The 24879-nt window shown below is 39.7% G+C and overlaps 1 protein-coding gene and 1 long non-coding RNA gene across 2 annotated transcripts in view; one reads left to right on the top strand and one right to left on the bottom strand.

Annotated features, from left to right (window-relative positions):
* LOC124273210 (serine/threonine-protein phosphatase 4 regulatory subunit 4-like) overlaps positions 1–24879 on the bottom strand; it is a 110327-nt gene that overhangs the window by 51511 nt on the left and 33937 nt on the right. The window contains 1 exon segment of the mRNA XM_046708426.1: positions 888–990. Within this exon segment, the coding sequence (XP_046564382.1) occupies positions 888–990 (103 nt within the window).
* On the top strand, positions 263–8744 carry LOC124273211. Its single transcript, XR_006897576.1, has 3 exons — positions 263–272; positions 537–541; positions 8665–8744. It is a non-coding gene; the product is annotated as an uncharacterized LOC124273211 (long non-coding RNA).

The following is a 24879-nucleotide window of genomic DNA, read 5'->3' as shown; positions in this document are numbered from 1 at the left end:
GGACACATAGTTTCAGGTCTGATCATATATACTACTTGTTGGACACATAGTTTCAGGTCTGATCATATATACTACTTGTTGGACACATAGTTTCAGGTCTGATCATATATACTACTTGTTGGACACATAGTTTCAGGTCTGATCATATATACTACTTGTTGGACACATAGTTTCAGGGTTCAGTCAAACAGGATCTGTATTTTTTTCTTTATACTTCAGCTTATCAAGGTGGATCAAGCTTGTCATAGGTATTTTCCACTTTGATGAAGTGAGTGAGTGAGTTTAGTTTATGCCGCACTCAACAATATTCCAGCTATATGGCAGCAGTCTGTAAAAATCGAGTCTGGACCAGACAATCCAGTGATCAGCAGCATGAGCATTGATCTGTGCAACTGGGAACCGATGACATGTGTCAACCAAGTCAGAGAGCCTGACCACCCGATCCCGTTAGTCGCCTCTTACGACAAGCATGGGTTACTGAAGATCAATATTCTAACCCGGACCTTCATGGGTACCACTTTGATGAAATGAATAAGAATGGGTATAAAGCTGACAAACCACAGATTTGAGATCTGAATCACAATCAACAAGATGTCCCTTCATGGCAGTCTTTGAGTCATGTGCACACCGTTACAACAAGGAAGCTGAGACAAGCCCACACCATGAACACTATGCAACTAACACTTAAGGAAGCTGAGACACAGTATTCCTAGAACTCACCAAGTGACCTGTTGCTTCATCATAAGCCCCAAACAGTACCTATGAACTCACACTTACTGAACTTATCTGTTGCTTCATCATAACCAAACAGTATTCTATGAACTCACCCGCACTTTAGCATCTGATCTGTTGCTTCATCATAACCAAACAGTATTCTATGAACTCACCCGCACTTTGGGCACGACTCTTCGCATACAGTCAGCATGGTTGTCCTGAAGCAGGTCGGGCAGGTTGGTGATCACGCTGATACGCTGAACCTCTTGGCCAGAGCTGGAACACAGGAACACATGGTTAGGTCAACCTGACAAACATCACATTAAATAAACACTGGCCCTCAATACAGTGAGTGAGTGAGTTTAGCCACCGCACTCCAGCAATATTCCAGCTATATGGCAGGTCTGTAAATAATCGAGTCTGACCAGACAATCCAGTGATCAACAGCATGAGCATCGATCTGAATTGGGAACCGATGACATGTGTCAACCAATCCAGCGAGCCTGACCAGATACCCATACGACAAGCGTGGGTTACTGAAGGTTCATTCTAACCTGGACCTTCACGGGTCCTCAATGTACATGAACACCATGGTCATCTGTATGAAGAGACCATGGTCATCTGACTGTCAGTCCGATAAATACCAAACAGATTTTATCAGGGACCCTAGTCTGTCAAACAGACCCTGAAACAAATATATCCAAGAAACCCCATGCAAGTCTAGAATATGTGGCAAGTCTGAAAATGAAGAAAGTCTCTGAGCTCCTTTTCGTAATATCTTATAATTATTATGTATGAACCATTTTTTTCTGTAAAATATGTTCATTTCAGAGACTAGATGTTAGTCTACAGGGACCCCTGAAACTGTCTTATCGAGGTACATCACTGTTTGAAACACTGTTGGTCAATAAAAAGAAGCCAGAAGCCAAGATGAAGTTATCTATCTATCATTCTCCCAATGCAGTGCCTTCAAATCAGAACTTTACAAATTAAACTCTCTGGTATCCTTCATTCAGTCATCATCTAACCTGTGTCTCTAAGAAGTCAGCCTTGGGAATGCAAAATGTAATCAACTAAATGAAATCTCAGCTCAATATAAAAATGAAAACAAATTACCAGACACAAGGATCCTGTATGTTTGTAGCCGCATGGGAAATTAGGAAACATGTCAGACAGAGCTTATTTCTCGATTCCCTCCTAACATCATCATAATGGTCAATAACAAAAACCTACTTGAAGCAAAACGAGTGACCTGGTATGGTAACAGGATGTCGTAATGGTACAGCTTCACTGACTATTCTCCATCTTCCTGTATACAGGTTCCAGCTACAGATTCTGTCACCGTATCTTACTGTAGCTTCTCCAGTGTACACACATGTAAGTCTTTTCTAATCTTAGTCAAGATGTTGTGACGCAAGTAGAAAAACTATTATTTTTAAAGACAAGAGAAAAAGTCCTGACAATAACGATTTTTTAAAGTTTCCACTTTCTATCAAGTCCCAGTACTAATACCAGCAATACACTTAGGCAACTTGGTTGCTCAACTGTTTCCACGTTCAACAGTACTTTCAGGAACTTGCTCGTTCAGCTGATACTTGCTGTGTTAGAGAGGATTGTGTAATGTCGCCTTTAGCAATATTCCAGCAATATTCCAGGAATATCACAGCAGGGACCCCAGAAATGGACATTGTACCCATGAGGGGAATCAAACCTGTGCAAACACTTTAACCACTAGACTACCTCACTGCCCTAATTTCCATGATGGTCATTCGAATAATAAGAAAAGAGTATGTTTTCGAAGCAATCAGTACCCAACACACACATAATAATTATGTAGAACAAAAGTATGTTTTGTGTCAACTTAAAAGTGAGGGAGTGAGTATGGTTTTATGCTGCTTTTAGCAATATTCCAGCAATATCACGGCGGGGGACATAAGAAATGGGTTTCACACATTGTACCCATCAAAACAGCAAAATCTCTTGACTTATTCAAATCTTCATTGAAGACCCATCTTTTCAGGAAATATTACGAATGACTTGTACAATTGCTGCAGTTTTTTAGCTGTACACACGGGGCGCCATGAGCATACACTAGTGTGTGGAAACAGCGCCATACAAATGGACATTATTATTATTATTATTATATTATGTGGGGAATCGAACCCGGGTCTTCAGCGTGACAAACAGACACTTTAACCATTAGGCTACCAAATCGCCCCATTAACTTAACAACAATCTCCCTATAACACCTCACATCATCAACTCAGGATGTGGTCACAGCAACATCCTTTTTACGAAATATTCCAGACTTTACTTCACAAACAACACAAACATTTTAACGCCATCAACTATGAATAATGAGTCAGCAGGCAAGACTTGAAGAAAATAATAATGTGATGGAAATTAATTATTTCTTCTGACAAATGTGATTTATCCCAGTTCTTGTCAGAGGAAGTCATTACATCAGCCTCAGTAGCAATAAACACGACAGGTACGCTAATAAGGAGACAATCTGGTGTTCATCCATCACACAATTCTCAGCTTTCAGCAAATATTGCATCTTTTGTCACAGAGACTATTTCCTGTTCAACTCATATGATGAGACAACTCATTACTTAATGTCTAATGTTTTTAGACTGACTGAGTATGGTTTTACGCCGTTTTTAGCAATATTCCAGCAATATCACGGCAGGGGACACCAGAAATGGGCTTCACAAATTGTACCCATGTGGGGAATCGAACCCGGGCCTTCGACGTGATGAGCAAACGCCTTAACCACTAGGCTACCCCACCGCCCCTAATGTTTTTAGAAGTTATATGTTGAATAATAAATTCTAAACCTATTGAGGTTATAATGTATAACATGTTCTTTAGTTTTCTTGTTATGCTTCGCTCAGAGATATTCCTGCTAGATGATGTCTGCCTGCAAGTATTTGAGCCTGAAGAAGATTATCCAGTGATTGATATTATGAGCACTAATCCACAATACCCAGCAACCAACTAATCACCAAGCCTGTCCAACCCATTCGTTTTGGATGCCTTAACAGTATAGGTTACTGAGCGCCCATTCTAAACCACATTGTAAATGTAACCAACTTTAGATAAAACAAAAGTATCATTTTTCACAATTTAGACCATTGCAGAAAGATTTAAAAATAGAATATATTTTAAATTTTTCTTGGACATTTTAAAAAAACAAATCAAAGAAATTCAGCACTAAAGTTGTAAAGCTATTTTCATTAGAGTGTATTTTTTATTTTTTTTTATTTACTATTCATTCGTTAGAACACTTGCTATGATATCAGAAATTTAGAAAATGCAAAAGTTGGTAAAAAACAGTCCATGAAAATGCCATTATGAGTTAGTTGTGACCATCAGTGAAATGCCTTGGACGTGAAGTTGATCAGCAGGAAGCCAAGACACTTAAGTGGCACACACATGTGCCACAGGTTAAAGAACTTTAACTTTCAATATGGAAAGTGATCCGAAGCCGGGGCTTATTGAATCATCTTTGATCTTCCACTTATTGACGTCTTCAAAGATTACCAGCCTCAATAACCCACATCATTTTCATTGCGAATGTGATGAGACTAGAGCTGCCTAACGAAGTCTAATGAAGGAGCTGCCACCATCATGTTGGAGAGATGGACTGCTTCCTGGAGAGCAAAACACTCCAGCAGCAGCCAGGAGATCCTTGGGGACCTGTACAGCATCCATGGGCATCCCCTGTGTTACCTCTAATGAGATTGGTCTAGTCACAGCCTCAAGGACCAATACCAGCATCAGTCTACAGGACTAGAACACATATGCTACAGACATAATAATGCAGACATTACAGTGCTGTTACATTTATCTCAGAAATTCATGAATTTTTAAAGAATGGGTCCTGTGGAACATCCAAACAAGGTTTTTTCTATCAGTGGTATTTGAAAGGCCAGGAACATGACAGACCATCGAATATCAGTAGACCCTAGATCATGTATAGTCGCAACAGATAAAGTTCAGACAGCATCAGCAGACCCTAGATCATGTATAGCCACCATAGATAAAGTTCAGACAGCATCAGGAGACCCTAGATCAGTGTGCTAGTCACCATAGATAAAGTTCAGACAGTATTAGCAGACCCTAGATCATGTATAGTCCCAACAGATACAGTTCAGACAGCATCAGCAGACCCTAGATCATGTATAGTCTCAACAGTTAAAGTTCAGAGAGCATCAGGAGACCCCAGATCATGTATAGTCGCAACAGATAAAGTTCAGACAGCATCAGCAGACCCTAGATCATGTATAGTCCCAACAGATAAAAGTTCAGACAGCATAAGCAGACCCTACATCATGTATAGTCTCAACAGATAAAGTTCAGACAGCATCAGCAGACCCTAGATCATGTATAGTCACTATAGATAAAGTTCAGACAGCATCAGCAGACCCTAGATCATGTATAGTCACTATAGATAAAGTTCAGACAACATCAGCAGACCCTACATCATGCAGACCCTAGATCATAGTCACCATAGATAAGTTCAGACAGCATCAGCAGACCCTAGATCATGTATAGTCACTATAGACAGATAAAGTTCAGACTAAGCATCAGCAGACCCTAGATCATGCATAGTCACTATAGATGAAGTTCAGACAACATCAGCAGAGTCCAAGATCAGCAGACCCTAGATCATGTATAGTCAGGTTATATCTATAGATGAAGTTCAGACAGCATCAGCAGACCCTAGATCATGTATAGTCGCAACAGATAAAAGTTCAGACAGCATAAGCAGACCCTACATCATGTATAGTCACTATAGATAAAGTTCAGACAACATCAGCAGACCCTAGATCATGCATAGTCACTATAGATAAGTTCAGACAACATCAGCAGACCCTAGATCATGCATAGTCACTATAGATAAGTTCAGACAACATCAGCAGACCCTACATCATGCATAGTCACTATAGATAAGTTCAGACAACATCAGCAGACCCTAGATCAGGTATAGTCACTATAGATAAGTTCAGACAACATCAGCAGACCCTAGATCATGTATAGTCACCTATAGATGAAGTTCAGACAGCATCAGCAGACCCTACATCATGCATAGTCACTATAGATAAGTTCAGACAACATCAGCAGACCCTACATCATGCATAGTCACTATAGATAAGTTCAGACAACATCAGCAGACCCTACATCATGCATAGTCACTATAGATAAGTTCAGAGTTCAGACAGCATCAGCAGACCCTATCATCATGCATAGTCACTATAGATAAGTTCAGACAACATCAGCAGACCCTACATCATGCATAGTCACTATAGATAAGTTCAGACAACATCAGCAGACCCTAGATCATGTATAGTCACTATAGATGAAGTTCAGACAACATCAGCAGACCCTAGATCATGTATAGTCACTATAGATGAAGTTCAGACAACATCAGCAGACCCTAGATCATGTATAGTCACCATAGATGAAGTTCAGACAGCATCAGCAGACCCAAGATCATGTATAGCCACCATAGATGAAGTTCAGACTGCATCAGCAGACCCAAGATCATGTATAGCCACCATAGATGAAGTTCAGACAGCATCAGCAGACCCAAGATCAGGTATAGTCCCAATAAAGTTCAGACAGTCAATATCAGCACACCTTCATTTCTCGCATGTTAAAAGCTGACTATGCTCTGTAATAATTGTGCCAGTAGGGATTCAGGAGAATTATATCTCTCTTTTCTAAAAAATAACTAATAGGTTCAGAAAGAAGGAAACCAGTAAAAACACAAATAGAAAATAACTCTCCAGTTGTACTGACGTCAGTGGATCCATAGCAGACAAAGATATCTCCCATATGACAAATAACTCAGGTTCAGTCGAAGGAAACCAGCATAGCGCACTTAACAGAACTCCATGTGAAAAATTATAAAGTTGGTTCAGTTACAAAGGGTGAGTGAGTGAGTGAGTAAGTTTAATTTTACACCGCACCTGGCAATATTCCAGCTATATGGCGGCAGTCTGTTTATAATCAAGTCTGGACCAGACAATCCAGTGACCAACAGCATGAGCATCGATCTACGTAATTGGGATATGATGACATGTGTCAACCAAGTCAGCGAGCCTGACCACCCAATTCTGTTAGTAGCCTTTTACGACAAGCATGGGTTACTAAAAGATCAATTCTAACCCGGATCTTCACAGGTCCAGTTACAAAGGAGTATAGTAGACCAACATCTTTTCCATGTAAAAAATATTCTACATTCACTTGGAAAGAAGTAAGTAAACTTAACCAACATCTTTCATGTAAACAGTATCTGAGTAGGTTTGGTTATCATGGCATCAGTATAGTAGACGAACAACTCTCAGGTGACTTCTTTGATTGGCATTCCAGAAGGTGAGGAGATGAAGAATGAGGACAATTCGTATATTTTAGAATCTATGTTGAAACGTTGCGTACCAATTATGCATTTAAAATGTTAGATATGCAAAAGTTTAAAACAAACGCGTACGGAATATATTTATAAAAATCGCTTGCGTAATGAAAAAGACATCGATTGCTATCAAGTTGTACTGTTAGTATAGGACAAGTGTTGTATTGTCAGTATAGGATGAGTGATTTTTTATGAAATCATTTCCATTATATTTAAGTTGGTTTTGATTAGGTATGACATAAGGCAGAACATACCTGCTTAGTAAACTTACTCAATGACGTAATAGTTAGGTGAGTAAAATGACTGAAATACACTCATATTTGAAAGCAGTGGGTAACGGAAAATGAAATACCCACTAACCATTCATAATACCCACCCAAAATACAGTGGGTACCGTACCCACATGAGCTAAATCTTATCTGGAGCTCTGTCAATCTAACTCTCAGGTTAAAAAATAATATAGGTTCAGTTGGAAATAAATAGGTGAAACATTTCTCATGTATAGAATGCCTTATTAGGTTTAGTTAGAATAGAAGAATAACATCTCTCACAAATAAACAGCAATTACTTATATATAGTAAAGTTCCGTCAGCATGGCGCCAATACAGACAGGCAACCAGTCAGCAGACCTTCCCATCTAGTGTTTACACCAACAACTGAGGGTCAGTGAATCTGACAAAGGCCAGTTTACAAGACCCAGCCTCTGTTACAGATGTAGGGTTCAGCAGACCTGTACATCTCTCATATACCACATCAACATATCCGGTATTTACACAAGTAGCCAAGATGCAGGCCAGCGGCTGAGGAGAAATGACTCCACTCCCACTCCCACCAGAAACCCTATTGATTGCGTTAGCCTACTGCACAAGCGGCCAGTTCCTGAAAGGGTTTTAAACAGTTGGCTTCATTCTGGACAATTCTCTTGACGCTGGAATTAAATCAATAACCTTGGCCTGAAAAGTGCATTTTAAATTATGAGTTATGGCTGCAACAGAGGGAGTAATGTTGTGGCCGAAGATGATTTCGAATTCAGCTAACAGGATTTATTCTGATCCAATCGCCATGCCAACATGGTGTTGTGCAGTATCTTAAACTCCTGGTCGAACACGTCACAGACGAAAAAGAAATTGCTGATAATAAATATAGACTTGTCACTTTCGTCGATAACACATCAGATACGCAGGTCTTCCAGACAAAGGGGCAACACATGTGCTAGATAGAATCGTAGAAATAATTTGGTTGTACATTATCTTTGATAAGATAAGATATGATACGACTTTATTATCCTTCAGGAAATTGGCTTTGCTTCTATCAAATAAAACATGATTATCCGCACACCACAAGATGCTTTCCTACATAGCAAATGCTGCTTTGACATAAGACATATCTAATTAAAGTGGTCATAATTATTTCCCTCATACAAAATCACAGCAGTCCATGGCCTTAAGCTTCTACTGCTTTTACTTAGTTTAATAAAATGTCCATCAAGCTTTCAATTAAAAGTCTGTACATTTACACTGAGAGGTGAGGTGTTTAATGTTGTACTTAAGCCTATTTCTCACATATGACGACGTGCATGCGTGTGTATGTGTGGCTGCTTGTACAAGCCTAGTCTGTCATACAGACCCTGAGGCAAATATATCCAAGAAAGCCCATGCAAGTCTAGAAAACGTGCCAAGTCTAGATTTCCACAGCTTCAGGGAAGTCTCTGGGCTCCTTTTTATTGTATTCATAATTCTAATTTAAAAACTTTTATTTTCTGTAAAATATGTTCATTTTCAGAGACTAACTGTTAGTCTAGTACTAGCCCAGACTTAAGCTGTTTTTATAGTGCTAGCTCACTTAGATACCATGCCGCAGTGAAGCATGAATACCCCACTCAGACACATTATACTGACTCCGAGCTGACCAGTCCTTGTTGTACCCATTTATGCCGAGCACCAGGCAGGGACCAACAAGTACCATATTTTAAGGTCTTTTGGTAAGATGCGGCCGGAGATTGAACCCGTGACCTTCCACTCTCCGGGCGGACGCTCTAAGGACTACACCACAGGGGCAGTGTATTTACACTAACTCTGACAAAACTAAAGTCACATGACTTGTCCTGGCTAGTAGGCTAAAAATGTTTCACAGAGACTGGCGTTTAAGATGAGCATGAAGGTTTAGATGAAACCAAGGAAAACTGGCAATATTATGATTACTGACTGTTGACTGACTGACTGACTGACTGAGTTTGGTTTCACGCCGCTTTTAGCAATATTCCAGCAACATCACGGTGGGGGACACCACAAATGGGCTTCACACATTGTACCCATGTTGGGATTCGAACCCGGGTCTTCGGCGTGACGAGCCAACGCTTTAACCATTAGGCTACCCCACCGCCCCCTGACTGTTGACACAAAAGATCAAAACAAACACATCCAATAGACATCAGCATTCCTCTCAGTTCAACTGTTTGCAGTAAAGCCATTATTTTAAACATGTTGAATCACGGCACATTTCTACCAGTGTCAGAAGTAATGGGAGACGGAAAAACACAAAGTTTGATCATTATTGGCAATGGAAACTTTTTCAGTGAAATATTTTTTCTGGGGAACTTGATTAACTCTGGCAAAATAAAAGTATCACAAGGTCATCACTGGAAAAGCCTGTATGCTGACCATTCCATACTAAACCAAGGTTGTCAATGGGTAGAAGCTTCAAAGGCAAGAGGCACAACGCCTGATATAATCAACTTTGACCCATCAATATGGAATAAATGAGCATAATGAATGACTTTTTCCTAATTTCCAAAGAAAAAGAGGGTCCGCAATCTATGATAAAAACATGTACATAACAACAGAAATAACCTTTTCAAACTTGATGTTTTCAAAATCACTCAAGAACATCTTTAAATTCTAATTATTTTCCAAAGATTTTGATTTTACAGAAATTTCAAATGAAGGATTTGCCTCTCAACATACGAAACAATGGACACTTAATAAGTTCAGATTCACAAAGCAACAATCAATCTGTTTTCTAATCTCTCTTTGTCAGCTGGCTAAGTCGGTCTGAAGTGGGACGAGTCAAAGTTAGCCCCACGGACACAGTCAGACAGATGGTTGTCCAATCTAGTCTCACTAGGGTTAATTACAAGCTATTAACTCTAACCATGTTTGGAACACAAGTGGCCCTCTTCAAATGCTTGCTGTTTCAGTGAAGTCCAGTTCATATTGACCTATTTGTGGATGGAACAAGAAGTAGGCTGACACAGTGGCTAACAAATCCTAGGCACTTGTTCAATCAACTGATTCTACAGATTAGCAGTTGAGAGAGAAACTGATGGGGAGCCAGCTTCAGCACCAGACCAGTTGTAACCCTCTTGGACTGAGCTAGTGTCTTAATTAACAGCATTTGGGACATGGAGTAATTCTCTAAGAACTTGACTCCAGGAAGTAATTCACATTTCAGGATATGATTAAGCATCTGTTGATGTAAAGTAACTTTAATTAATTTTCTAGTGATATTTCCTTCCTTGACATTCATGAACTGAAGAAAAATTCCATAATCAATTTTTGAATATTCAGATGTGTCATTAAAGAGTTCCGAAACATTAGATGCTCAGCAAGCAAGTCTCAGAATTAATGACTTGCTGTTAGACCAGTATCAGAAATTTTCTGCATAATTGCTTTGGTTGTGACGTTGTGCAATGGGGTCAGCTTGCTGCTGTGGATCGATCAATATCCATGTTACTATTAGGAGGCTCAAGGGACTCACGGTTTTTTTAAAAAGTGATAATATGCACAAAATTTTACGTTTCCTGATAGTATGTCGTATTATGGGTGGCACTTATCTTAATGAACCTGCCCTCCCCCACTCATAAAGAATGACTGATCCATATAATTTTTTAAGGCTTTTTCAAGGCCTTTCATGGATGTCAGCTGTCATTTTCAGCTGGGTTTTAGCCTCAGTATGTCAGTATTCTAGTATTACTCAACCATACTATACTACTGACTGACTGAGTTTGGTTTTACGCCGCTTTTAGCAATATTCCAGCAATATCACGGCGGGGGACACCAGAAATGGGCTTCACTCATTGTACCCATGTGGGAATTCGAACCCTGGTCTTCGGCGTGAAGAGCCAACGCTTTAACCACTAGACTGTCCCACCGCCCCCATACTATACTACAACAAGCCGTAACGACTATCACACATTTTGAAGGATTCACTTTCACACCTAACCTAAAAAATAAAGTTTATCATGAATTCTTGATGATCTTTGGCACACAAATCTTTCACTATGATAAATCTGCCTTAAACAACCTTGGCACATGTGCTTTGTGTGTGTGTGTGTGCTTTCACACTTTTACTAACAAGCACATGTTATTCTGTACAAATTCAAGACTTTTAGAGCTTGTTTGGTGATTTTCAAGGCTTTTCAAGGTTGACACTAATATTAGGGATTTTCAGGTGGACCTCAAATTCAAGGCCATTTCAAGCCAGTATGAACTGAGAGCTGGCTGGTCACTCCTCCCTGGAGAGATGGAACAAGGTCATGACATGACAGGTATCATGATACATAGGTCACAGTACCATGATACAAATGTTCATGTCAAATTTCATGGAAGTTGCTTGACTCTAAATATTTCAGAGCAGGTTCCAAAGAAAAAAGCTAGCTGGTCCCATGGTCACAATGGGTGTTTTTAGCAGAAACCATGAAATGTTGATCATAATTCACATGATTCATTGATCACAATTCATTAACCAACATCTGACTGAGAAAATATGGGATGGGGAATGTCATCAAACAGTAAAAATTTAGCGACTATATCATCTTGTATCAGTACAGAAAAATTAAGCTTCTATCATGTATGGTATCATTACATGAAAACTCATGATGCACCATTTCACCCCTAATTCCAAGACAACCGGTATTACACGAATCTCCAACACACTCCACATAACCCGACCTCCCCATCATCTCACTAATCTCGGGCACCATTACCTCACTGACAAATTGCTTCATTACAGATAAACCTTATCAAGTTGACTCCAACATTTGTGCCCCAGTGAAATTGCCCATTTTATCTTCAGTGTCTCTTGGAACATGTGGCAGCCTGGCCTGACAGCGGGAGACTTGGACTTGCCTCACTGGCTTGTGATTACTATACTACAGCATGGGTGCACTGAGAGACTCTCTACAAGTAGTCTCACTAAATTGCATGATTCTCACTTCAGCCTTTTGTGCAATACTAAAACCTCAAATGAAGCAATATCTAGATTTTTTCAGTTCAGCCAACTGGGGCTCCATTTCAATTTCAATTTAGTTATTTGGTTCTATCAACATATACTACAGCTTGGATGTACTGAGAGACTCTCTAAAAGTAGTACATCTCAGTCACTGAATCACATGATTCTCACTTCAGCCTTTTGTTTAATCCAAAAGCCCTAAATGAAGCAAATCTAGATATTCTTCAGGTTCAGCCACTGGGGCTCCATTCCAATTTAAATTTAGTTAATTGGTTCTATCAACATATACTACAGCTTGGCTTTACTCAGAAACTCTCAACAAGATGTCCATCCACAGTCACTGAATCTCACGTCAGCCTTTTGTGCAAAGGTAAATCCTCAAATGAACCTAATCTAGATTTTCTTCAGGTTCAGCCAACTGGGGCTCCATTTCAATTTAAATGAAGTTATTTGGTTCTATAAACATTATATATTTTCAGAGACTAACCATTAGTCTTCTCAGTACAAGCAGCTCACCAAAGTAACATGTCTCCTTAGGCTGCACATGGCACACTCAGAAAAAAATAAATTGAAAATGTCTTGATGTCCAAAGGGTATATTGATGAAAGTCAGCTGGATGTCTATGGATCGATCAACGTCCATGATACTGTCTGGAGGCCAAGGGACTTATACTGCTCTTTCTTTTTAAAAATATTATGAGAATATGAACCCAGTTTCACCTGTGCTGGTGTGTAGTTTGTGTCTCTATGTGTGGTTGGTTCCAGATTCAAGCTGAAGCCGACCGCCTCTGTGGTGTAGTGGTTAGAGCGTCCGCCCGGAGAGCGGAAGGTCGCAGGTTCGATCCCCGACCGCGTCAAACCAAAAGACGTTAAAATATGGTACTTGTTGGTCCCTGCCTGGCGCTCGGCATTAATGGGTACAACAAGGACTGGTCGGCTCGGGAGTCAGTATACTGTGTCTGAGTGGGGTATTCATGCTTCACTGCGGCATGGTATCTCAGTGAGCTAGCACTATAAAACCAGCTTAAGTCTGGGCTAGTACAAGCAGCCGCACATACACATACACACGCATGCACGTCGTCATATGAGCAAAATATTCTCAAGCACGACGTTAAACCCAATTTCACCTCACCTCACCTCAAGCTGAAGCCAAAACATCTACAAGTACTCTCATGTACATTTCAGTTACTGCTTCAAGAGTGTGATGTAAAAAAATGAGAATATGAACCAAATTTCACCTATCCTGAAATGTAGCTTGTGTCTCTATGAGTGTTGAGTTCCAAATTTCAAGCTGAAGCCAAAATATCTACAAGTACTCCCATGTGCATCTCAATTAAAATTTCAAGAGTGTGAGGTAAAAATAAATATGAATCAAATTTTACCTGTGCTGATATGTAGTTTGTGTTTCTATGCATGTCTGGTTCCAAATTCAAGCTGAAGCCAAAACATCTACGAGTAGGCTCATGTGCATCTCAGCTCATGCTTCCAGAGGCTGGAGGAAACTGGTTTGTACATTTTCCATCTTGCCTTTGTTCATGCTGCCTAATCATGACGAGATCATCACCAACCTGATGAACTTATCACATTCCCATGATGAGATGTACAGATATTCTTCTAATGCTGCTCCTAGAACTAAGAGCATTTGTGAACCCAACATTTACCATGATGCTAACTCTTTCTGTTCATGTGTATATAATGGATATATAACACACCCTTTAATAAAAAACAATTCTGCGAACAAAAATCATGTCCTTTTGAATGTTTATAGTCAATGTAGATTTATAATTATTAGTTGAGTGTTCGCAAATACATTTGACAAATCTGGGCTCGGGTTGAGTTTTTCAAATAATGTACAATAAACATTTCCTTGGTGCAGATGTTGCGGAAGTTATATCAGGGTTTCACGGGACGCGTGATTCCTGCGTACTGGACGCAGAAATTTGATGAAGTACCCCCAAACTAATATCCTGTGCATCCTTGTGGATGCAAAATAATTATTTTCTGGGAAAGAACTTTCTGAGTTTGTAATGATATCCCATATTAAAATATAAACATTCTGTCTACAATCATTATTCTAATGACATTGAAAGTAACTCATATTATAACATAATCATTATCAAATGGGAAGCATCCGTGATCATTGATTGCATGCAAATTGATGGACTACCAATTTTGGAAATGGACTCAACAACATATGCCACGAGTCCCCAGGACCCTATATATACTTACTGAGAATACTCCGCATCCTCACTCATCCCCCTGAATCACAGCCCGAGTACAATCCAATACTTCCGTCATCATCCAGCTCCACACAAAAACTTTCTGCCCATTCCTACCAAGTCTTGTGTCTGTCTGACTGGAGTACATCTGGCCGTGGCTGCCTGTCACATACCTCTCCCCCTGGTTCCCCTGACACACAGACCCCCAGTCTAAGAGGGTGCAGGACCTGTACAAGCTGAACAATGCAACGGAGGCGATATCACCCTCCCATCCGCTCCCCCTCCCGACTCTCCCCCTTCCTCACCACACACGGTTTCAGTGTATACGCATGTGTTAAACAATTCCTCATCACAGCTTCACCTCCGGTACATGGCACTGCCGACACAATAACACCAAGGCTTTTAAAGCCTGTAAAACCTTTAAAGTTAACAAATGCCAAAGGCTTCACTATAAATAAACATGTCTCAATAACCTAGAACTGAATGTGAGACTAAGTATGATAAAGTTGGTAATCATGGAACCCTGATTACATTCCTCCTTTCCAAAAGACATATAATACCTTGTGGGCCATCAATGCACATGCTGAACATAACTCAAATATCTCAAACAATTTGGAGGCCCAGGTGCCTAGCGGGCTGCAATTCACTGTGCAGAGTTACCTCCCTTGGAATTGCCAGAAACCTATGGTCTTGGGTTTGATTCCTGTTTACTCTGATTATTCGTTGGTTTCACATTAATTTTCGACTCACTGGCCTTTGCAGAGCGTGTACAAATATCCACTGGCCAACTTCCGGTTTGGTCGTAAGCTTTACCGATAGTGTAAATACATTCTAAAGAAAGCAAAAATTAAAACAAATATATGGTTTTATGTCGAATTTAACTGATCTCAATTCATGTATGAATGGAAGGGACCGGAACTAGTAAATAAATAGCTTAACGTTTGTTAACAAGCTCTTGTATAAACACATCTCACCACCACCCATCCACCGTCCTTCCTGCATATCCCCTTCTCACAAGTAAAAAACACATCTCTGATGCAATGCCACCAAAATAGGACATCAATTATTGAAAAGCATAGGCAAATGGATGTATGTACTCAACTATGAACAGTTGTCACGCGTAAATAATATTCATACAGCATTTATTTAGAGTGTGTTTACAATATCGCTAATACAACCAAACCGGAAGTTGACCAGTGGATATTTTTACATGCTCTACGCATGCACACAGCGAGTTGAAAATTAATGTGAAACCAACGAATGGTTTAAGGTTTGCCAGCACCATTCCAATGCTCTGGGTTTCATCAAAGACGTAAATGTCTGAGACCTGCATCACTTCAGGTTTTCCTTCCACATCAACTGATGTACATCCCTTGATATAACTAGAATAACTAATATTGATGTTAAGAAGTACCGAATTGCATTTACACGTTTCGGTCTCAGTTCACATATGCTTATGATTGAAAAAGGAAGCTGGAGTGTGCCTAAAATCGAACTTGCTGATAGATTATGTCCCTTTTGTACTAACGAAAAGCAATCAATCATGTTTTCTCATAATCGAACACAAACAATTTTGGCACACTTGTTTGCAATAACAACATTTTTCACGAGGTTGGTTTTGTCTGTTACATTTCATAAGTACTACAAGCTCGTTCCTTGTCATGATTGAAATTATCTTAAAGATTCCAGGAAATTTATGTTCCTGACATACTAGTCCTCCTTTAAAGTTGTGAAATTTGTAAATGCATTTTGTGCAATTTGCAAAAAACACCGAAGTACATGTTTTTTCTATATTTTTTTTTGCATTAATAAACATAACCAGGAGAATTTGATAAATGACGCTAACCAATTGTTTTCGATGATTGATCGGTTGTAATGAACCAATCATCAATTGTGAGATTTTAACCAATTCCTAGACTAAGGCTTAGTCTCTGAATATATATAATTTTGATAGTAACAAACAAGCCCATTTATATTGAAAAGGAGCCCTAAGGAGACCAGAGATTCAGAACCTGAACCTGAGGAAATCTAGACTTGCTTTATTTAGGGCTTTAGCACTGCAGAGAGGGCTTGGCAGTAGGGGAAATCATGTGGTTCAGGGACTGTGAGACAGACTAACCAATTCCCAACACTACAGATTACCACACAGCAAACCTCAAGGACCATCCTCTATTTCTAAGAATGTCCACCACACAGCAACTACACAGTCTACCATGGATCCAGGCATACTTGTGTCAAGACACAAACGTAAGGAATTATAAATGAGAGGTTCGCAAATATTATAAGTAATGGAGTTTGGGGAAGTTAACCTTGTGGCCTGCAGGAACCACTTAACCAAGACTGGAATGTAATATTTCCATCTCAAGTCAGAATTCCAGGATTTGTGATGATCTGGTCTTGTACCAAGACAATGGAATTTATATGTGGAATTATTTTTTCTTGAAGGGGCAACCCTAGATCAAACACATCCAGGTCTGTTTTTATTGATTTCACCTGGGGAGGAAAGGTTCTATATAATTACATAAATTACATATATTTTAAAGAAATGTTTTCAGGACCGAAGTGTTAATTTAGTGATGATCATGATGATGACAGTGACCAAGATGAGGGTGATGTCATGATGATTTCAGAACTGACAAATGTAGCTGGTATTTAAGCAATATGCAGTGAGGCAAATTACATCAAACCCATAAATCATGTCTCTTGAATCACTGATATCCCATTTGTGAAACTTTCCACAGTTTCAGTCAATGGATATCTGTCTTCCTCTTCTCCAGTTTATCAAAAAGACTACTCTGGCATACGACCAAATACTTCCTGCAAGATGACTACACCAGAACAATACTGGGACTTTATACCAGTGTCTGTCAACCTGGCAACGTTTCAGAGACCTGTTACAACATCCCAGTGGTGTAACACCGGCTCATTCATTACAGTGCCATCCAACACTATATTCATGTATAATAAATCTGTGTGTATTTTCCTCCCATCAACACAGCAGCGAGAGAAGCCAATGAGGTGTACCGAGGGATGTAGACTATGGTTGCTCTACTACACAGCCATTGCAGCACTACTGGATCATTGATGACTCTCTTCTAACAGCCAGAACAAACAAACACTCCTTCGAATAAGAGCCATTACAAGTCAGTAGCTGGCAGTTAGTCTCACAGTCCTTCAACTTCATTATTTTCCCATCCGCCCAGCCCATTTTGCAATGCTGAAGCCTCAAATGAAGGAAGTCTAGATTTCCTCAGGTTCTGAATATCCCATTTCATTGGGGCACCTTTTCAATTTAAATCTGATTATTTGTTACTATTGAAATCATACATTCAGAGACTAAGTGTTAGTCTAGTAGTCTGTCTCAAAGGTCTTGAACCCCATTATTTTCCCTTCCGCTCAGCCCATTCTGCAGTGCTAAAGCCCTAAATAAAGCAAGTCTGAATCTCATATCCCACTGGGGCTTCTTATCAGTTTAAATGGAATTATCTGTTTCTGTCAAAATTATATAGATTCAGAGACTAAAGCGTTAGTCTAGTTAGCAGACGACTCAATCTCTTTCAATCACTGGATCAACTCTGGGTTGGAGTCACCCACCTCAACTAGACACTGCAATACCTATACAATCTGTATACTCGCAACAATGCTTCCGGCAGACAATCTGCAATCCAACAGATGTCGCAACAGAGCAGACAATCTGAAATCTCACACACACTTCTTCAAAGAAGACAATTTGCAGTTTCACAAACAATGCTTCAAGGTATAAAAGCTGTTGTCTCCGGGACACAGCTCAAAGGAGACAATGTGCAGCTTCACATATACAGCTTAGACTTTTTGCTGAAAGGTGACAAAATGGCTAGACTGCGATATACAGGTAGCTCCTGCAATCTGAGTGTGGGGTATGTTTGAGTTCCTTTCTTAGTAACTGTTTCACCTTGTTCAGCCAAGATTTATAACTATCTTGCTCCTGCAATCTGAGAGTGGGGTATGTTTGAGTTCCTTTCTTAGTAACTGTTTTCACCTTGTTCAGCCAAGATTTATAACTATCTTACTAAAATAACGGGGGTTGGGAGGCTTGCCCCAACCCCCACCCTTCAAGTGACCTTGTACTCTGATGCAGATGACTACTGGGACCATTGCATGCCATTGAGTATAAGTCTACGTTCAAATCTCCCCATTTTTCAAAAAGACATGTTGATGTGTGGCCTTGTACTGATAGCAACAAACAAATATAGACAACAGGTTAGTCTATCTCACAGTCCCTGAACCACATTATTTTTCCTACTGCCTAGCCCTCTCTGCAGTGCTAAAGCCCTAAATGAAGCAAGTCTAGATTTCCTCTGGTCTCCCTGGGGCTCCTTTTCCATTTAAATGAGTTTGTTTTTTACTATTAAACTTATATATATTCACAGACTAAGCATTAGTCTACCAACAGGTATTTGGTATAATGCAAGTATATTGACAATTAATATACAAAAGCAAATTTCTACAACAGTAATTGTTTTTCTCACATTTAGCAATATTCTAGTAATATCAACAGTGGGGTCCATGAATAATCACGATTTGAGAGACCTGGAAAAAAGGGTCCATGTATTTGAGAAACCTGTTTGAAGGATGGAAAAATATTCAGTTCAATTCTTCATATTCCTTGTGTCTGTCAGGAAAGCAATAAACATACCATATTGTGAATTATAATATTTCGAGTCTTTGTAATTTCAAGACAATATTACCATAATATGAGAATAACTGAAGAAAGATTTTGGGTTGAGTCAGTATTCAAAATTACAATTGTCTGGGCACTTTTTGTCTAAAAAAATTATTTCAATGAATGTCTTATGCAGAGTTTGTCCCGATATCCAGTTGGCACATCTTTAACTAAATATTCAAGGAATCAGTATCCTTTCATCTCTTCAGCAATATTTAAAGGGACTCCTCTTAAATGTCGCTCCAACATTCAGTTGCCCATTATTTCACCCATTAATCCTTTATACCTTGCATTTTGTCAAAGTGAGGTTTGATCATCAGATATGTGAAACAATTTGTACGTGATTGCACATGAAAAAACATGTCAAACATGTTCAAAATATGTTTCTGTTAACCCAGCAGTGAATGGGTTTCGGTCAGAATGTGACTCAGAACTTTCTAGTGCAGAAAAGTGTACACCCTAAGGAGTTGAGAATGAATACTGAGTGCATCCTTATCCATTGACAGGTGAACAGTGTAATACTTCGGAATGCATGAAGGAGTGGCTTTGGAAAACTGTCATGATAATACTGACTGACTGAGTTTGTTTTACGCCGCTTTTAGCAATATTCCAGCAACATCCTGGCAGGGGACACCAGAAATGGGCTTCACACATTGTACCCATGTGGGGATTCGAACCCGGGTCTATGGCGTGACGAGCCAACGCTTTAACCACTAGGTTACCCCACCACCCCATCATGATAATAGATATTCACAATTAATTGTTTAAACAAAGTTTCACTGAAATTATGAATACTTTGCAGATTATTGATATTCACAATTGTTAGTTTTAACAAAGTTTCACTGTAATTAGAACACTTTGAATATCATGGGAAATCTTTTAACACATTCATTCTTTGCAGACAACAGCATCCAAATGGATCAAAACTTTTTAAAAAAAAATACAGTATAGTTAATTTTAGAATTCCTACAGATTCCCCATCCTCAAATTCCACAAGGAGCATCCTCAAAACAAACATTACATCACCATGTGTACCTAGCAATCCTTAAAGATCTCACTGTGTGGAAACTACTGTGGAAACGTCCTAAAGCAGCAGCACGGCAGAGAAAGACATCTTTAGATGTTGTTGCTTCTTTCAATTATAACACGATCAGGGAATCTAACATAAGCATCAGACTTATCGAAGATTTACTGTCAAAACACAACTGATGTCATATAGAAACACGCCAATACATAAAATAAACAATGCCTTGAAACAGCTGCGTCAATGAATGCGTAATTCCCCGACTACACAGTTTAAACCGCTGTTGCTACGATTAAACTGAAAGCATAGCATTTGATCAGCAATACAGGAGAGTGTGACTGCAGGAATAGTTTATGAGTGTAGTGAGAATAAACAAGCAGGTAAAGCGAGCTGTGCACATGCAGTTGGAGACGGTTAACTACACAGCGTCGACACAGCGTCAACGCAGCATCAACGCAGCTGACGCATAGCTGCTGCAAACAATCACTTACACAGACAAAAACAATCATACTAATTATTGCAGCTCTTTGGTGTCAGTCTAGAGACCCTTGGTAGCTGAAGAACCTTCTAAACCTTAGACGAGTACTGACGAGAAAACCCTAGGTAGCTACTGTACCTGGTTAATGGTAGACACAGCATTCATGATGAGACCTGTGTTAGCTCCTGGAGAGGCTCAGGTTGATATGACATCCATGACGAAACCCAAGTTGGCTATTATAGGCAACAGATAGACACAGTATTCATAAGGAGACGTTTCTCAGCTAACTGGAAAGGTCAGGCACAGTACTGAGGAAGAGACACGTATTTGCTACTGGCCAGGGTGGACACAGTATTGAGGAAGAGATCTTTCTTAGCTACCGGCTAGGGTAGACACAGTATTGAGGAAGAGATCATTCTTAGCTACTGGCCAGGGTAGACACAGTATTGAGGAAGAGATCTTTCTTAGCTACCGGCCAGGGTAGACACAGTATTGAGGAAGAGATCTTTCTTAGCTACGGCTAGAGCTACTGGACACAGTATTGAGGAAGAGATCATTCTTAGCTACTGGCCAGGGTAGACACAGTATTGAGGAAGAGATCTTTCTTAGCTACCGGCTAGGGTAGACACAGTATTGAGGAAGAGATCATTCTTAGCTACTGGCCAGGGTAGACACAGTATTGAGGACTGACTGACTGAGTTTGGTTTTACGACGCTTTTAGCAATATTCCAGCAATATCACGGCGGGGGACACCAGAAATGGACTTCACACATTGTGCCCATGTAGAACCCGGGTCTTCGTGAGGGCTTTAACCATTAGGCTACCCACAGGTCACGCCCCCAGTATTGAGGAAGAGATCCTTCTTAGCTACTGGCCAGTATTGAGGGAGAAGACACAGTATTGAGGAAGAGACCTTTCTTAGCTACAGGTCAGGGTAGACACAGTATTGAGGAAGAGATCCTTCTTAGCTACACGGCCAGGGTAGACACAGTATTGAGGAAGAGACCCTTCTTAGCTACAGGCCAGGGTAGACACAGTATTGAGGAAGAGATCATTCTTAGCTACTGGCTAGGGTAGACACAGTATTGAGGAAGAGACCCTTCTTAGCTACTGGAGTATTGAGGAAGAGACCTTCTTAGCTACAGGCCAGGGTAGACACAGTATTGAGGAAGACACCTTTCTTAGCTACTGGCTAGGGTAGACACAGTATTGAGGAAAAGGTCCTCCTTAGCTACCGGCCAAGGTAGACATGGTACTGAGGAAGAGACCCTTCTTAGCTAACAGGCCTGGGTAGACACAGTATTGAGGAAGAAATCTTTCTTAGCTACAGTAGTGTACAGACCAGGGTAGACACAGTATTGAGGAGGAGACCCTTCTCAGCTACCGGCTAGGGTAGACACAGTATTGAGGAAGAGACCTTTCTTAGCTACAGGCCAGGGTAGACACAGTATTGAGGAAGAAATCTTTCTTAGCTACAGTAGTGTACAGACCAGGGTAGACACAGTATTGAGGAGGAGACCCTTCTTAGCTACTGACCAGGGTAGACAAAGTATTCAGGAAAAATCCCTTCTTAGCTGCCCGCAAAGGTAGACATTACTTAAAGTAAGAGCCCTGGCAGGCTGCGATATTGATGCAGTTGCTGTTGCTTCCATTACGAAAGTGTCAAAGAGATTTAAAGCAGAAATAGATCTTCCACCTTTATGGATCTATAGCCTATTCACAACACTTGGCTTTTAGAATACTAATATTCCATGAGTAAGGAAGTTGTCTCTTTGAGAGAAGCACATCCAGTGGCAGGAGAAGGTTATGCTTCAGTTCACTTAATTGGTCTCAAAATTGCTCCACAAAGTTCTCCGCAGAATGTGGTTAATATTAAAGAAAAACATGTGGAGAATTCATGGCTGTTGTAATTCCAGAGTTTATTAGCTGGCTGTTGTGGCTGTCAGCCTCTGAGTGACGAGGGAGGCAGGTGGAACGAGCTGATGGTATTTATCAGAAGAATAATTCAACCTTTCCCCTTGCATTAACAGGCCAACAAATTAATTATGAGCAGCTTCTCCAACTTGTCATACAGCATGAATGCATGACTCTTTGATATGTAGCTTTGTTACTGATTTCTTCAACTTTTCATTAATTATCTGATGAATTAAAAAAAAGACTATCAGTTGAAACAAAGCAATGAACAATATCATAATGAAATGGAAATATGTATGTCATCCATATTCTGGCATAAAATGATTTGTAGTGATTATTTCAGAGGCAGTAGCTTAATTTCTAATCAGCATTTTGGCTGACATATTGCAGAAGCTCGGGGAAGAACTCCAAGTTCCAACAGATGTATCATTCATGCAGACAAACATTTAGTCCCAGAAATAAAGTCATCTTATTTAAATACATATCTGACATCCTGAAGCAGTCTGCTTAGTGGTTGAGCGTCTCTACGACTGATTCCAATGCTTCAAGCTATCTGAGGCCAAAACATCATTGAACACTTTGCAAACATTTCTGACACACCACTTAGACGTGTTCGATGTTAATGACCATCAAAGACTTTTTCAAGTTATAAATTATATATGTTATGATACACGCCTGATTGTACATTAGACGTCCACATGTTATTATGGAATTAGTTGTATGGAAACTGTAACATATTCAACATCCGGGTCATAATGGCAGCTGATATGCGGTAAAAACAAACGTGAGTTTTGTGCCAATGTGGTCATGAAATAGATATGAAACTGTTTGCTTATGTGATTATATATGTATGTTATGCCATCTATGAATGTTAATAAATGAAAACAAGTATGTATTGTTAGTATTTTTTATTTCTGTGAATATTTTTACATACGATGAAGATAACTAGATCTACCATTTCTGATATGCATGTAACAGTATGACGATCATGACATTTAGTAAACATTGATATTTTCACACAAATACATTAATCCGACATTTTCATTAATCCGACATTTTCGTTAATCCGACATATTTCTCTGCAACCACAAGTGTCGGATAAACGAGAGTTGACTGTACATCTTTAACAAAACAATGCAATCCTAATGGAGCCAAGAACAATGTAAATTCAGGCCAACAGCTGCGGTGATGAAGACTTCCCGATTCATTCTATACATGAAGAGGATTCATCATTCATAACGTATTCTTTGGTTGGCTTGTTGTTTAACGCCTCACATTATTAAGAATCTTCCAGCTATATGGCGGCGGTCTGTAAATAGTCGAGTCTAGACCAGACAATCACGTGATCAACAACATGAGCACTGATGTACACAATTGGGATACGATGACATCTGTCAACCAAGTCAGCGAGTCTGACCACATTTTTCCGATCCCATTAGTTATAAAAAAGCCTCCTGTAACGACAAGCATGGGTTGTGAAGATCACGGATCTTCACAGGCTTTATTCTCTGGAGTCTGGGAGGGAGACAACATGCCCTGGTACAGTACACTTAGTTATTAAGACTAACATCTAGTCTCTGAAATTAACATTTTTCACAGAAAATCAGTTCCTATATTATATTCATAAAATATAAAAAAAGACCGCAGAGAATATTGCACCTGCCATTAAGTTGTTTTTATTGGTCAGATGAGTGGGAAAATTTAAATGCACATAAAGTTTAATCGCTGTTTGACATTAGGTTATGTATTCAAATCTTCAATATGATTATATTATTTAAATATTTCATTTGTGATATGAACACCTCCATGATCCAGTATCTGTGGCCGACATACCAGCTGCTGCATGTCTAACACTGCTTAAATCATTGGAACATATTAAATTGCTCACAGTATAAATTTGTAGAGCAGGCCATCGGATATGAACAGAGAACTTGCTTCCCTGCTTAGCAACGTTTCTGAAACCTGTTACAACTCAACAGTGGTGTAACACAGGATCAGTTACTGCAGTGCTACCCAACCCGATATTCATGTATAATAAATCAGTATGAACACCTACAACTTGTAGACAAATCCCCTCACCGACGCCAGAGGATCCCTGTGTAAAAACACAACCCTGAGTACAGATCTGCAGAAGGCCTAGAAGTCCTGCATTACAAACTACATCAATATCTTTCCTCTA

The sequence above is a fragment of the Haliotis rubra genome, unplaced genomic scaffold, assembly GCF_003918875.1.
Source record: "Haliotis rubra isolate DU_JTF1 unplaced genomic scaffold, ASM391887v1 Scf178, whole genome shotgun sequence".
NCBI classification, from domain to species: Eukaryota; Metazoa; Mollusca; class Gastropoda; order Lepetellida; family Haliotidae; genus Haliotis; species Haliotis rubra.
Note: the sequence above shows the minus strand (reverse complement) of the source record. Positions and strands in the feature narration are given on the sequence as shown.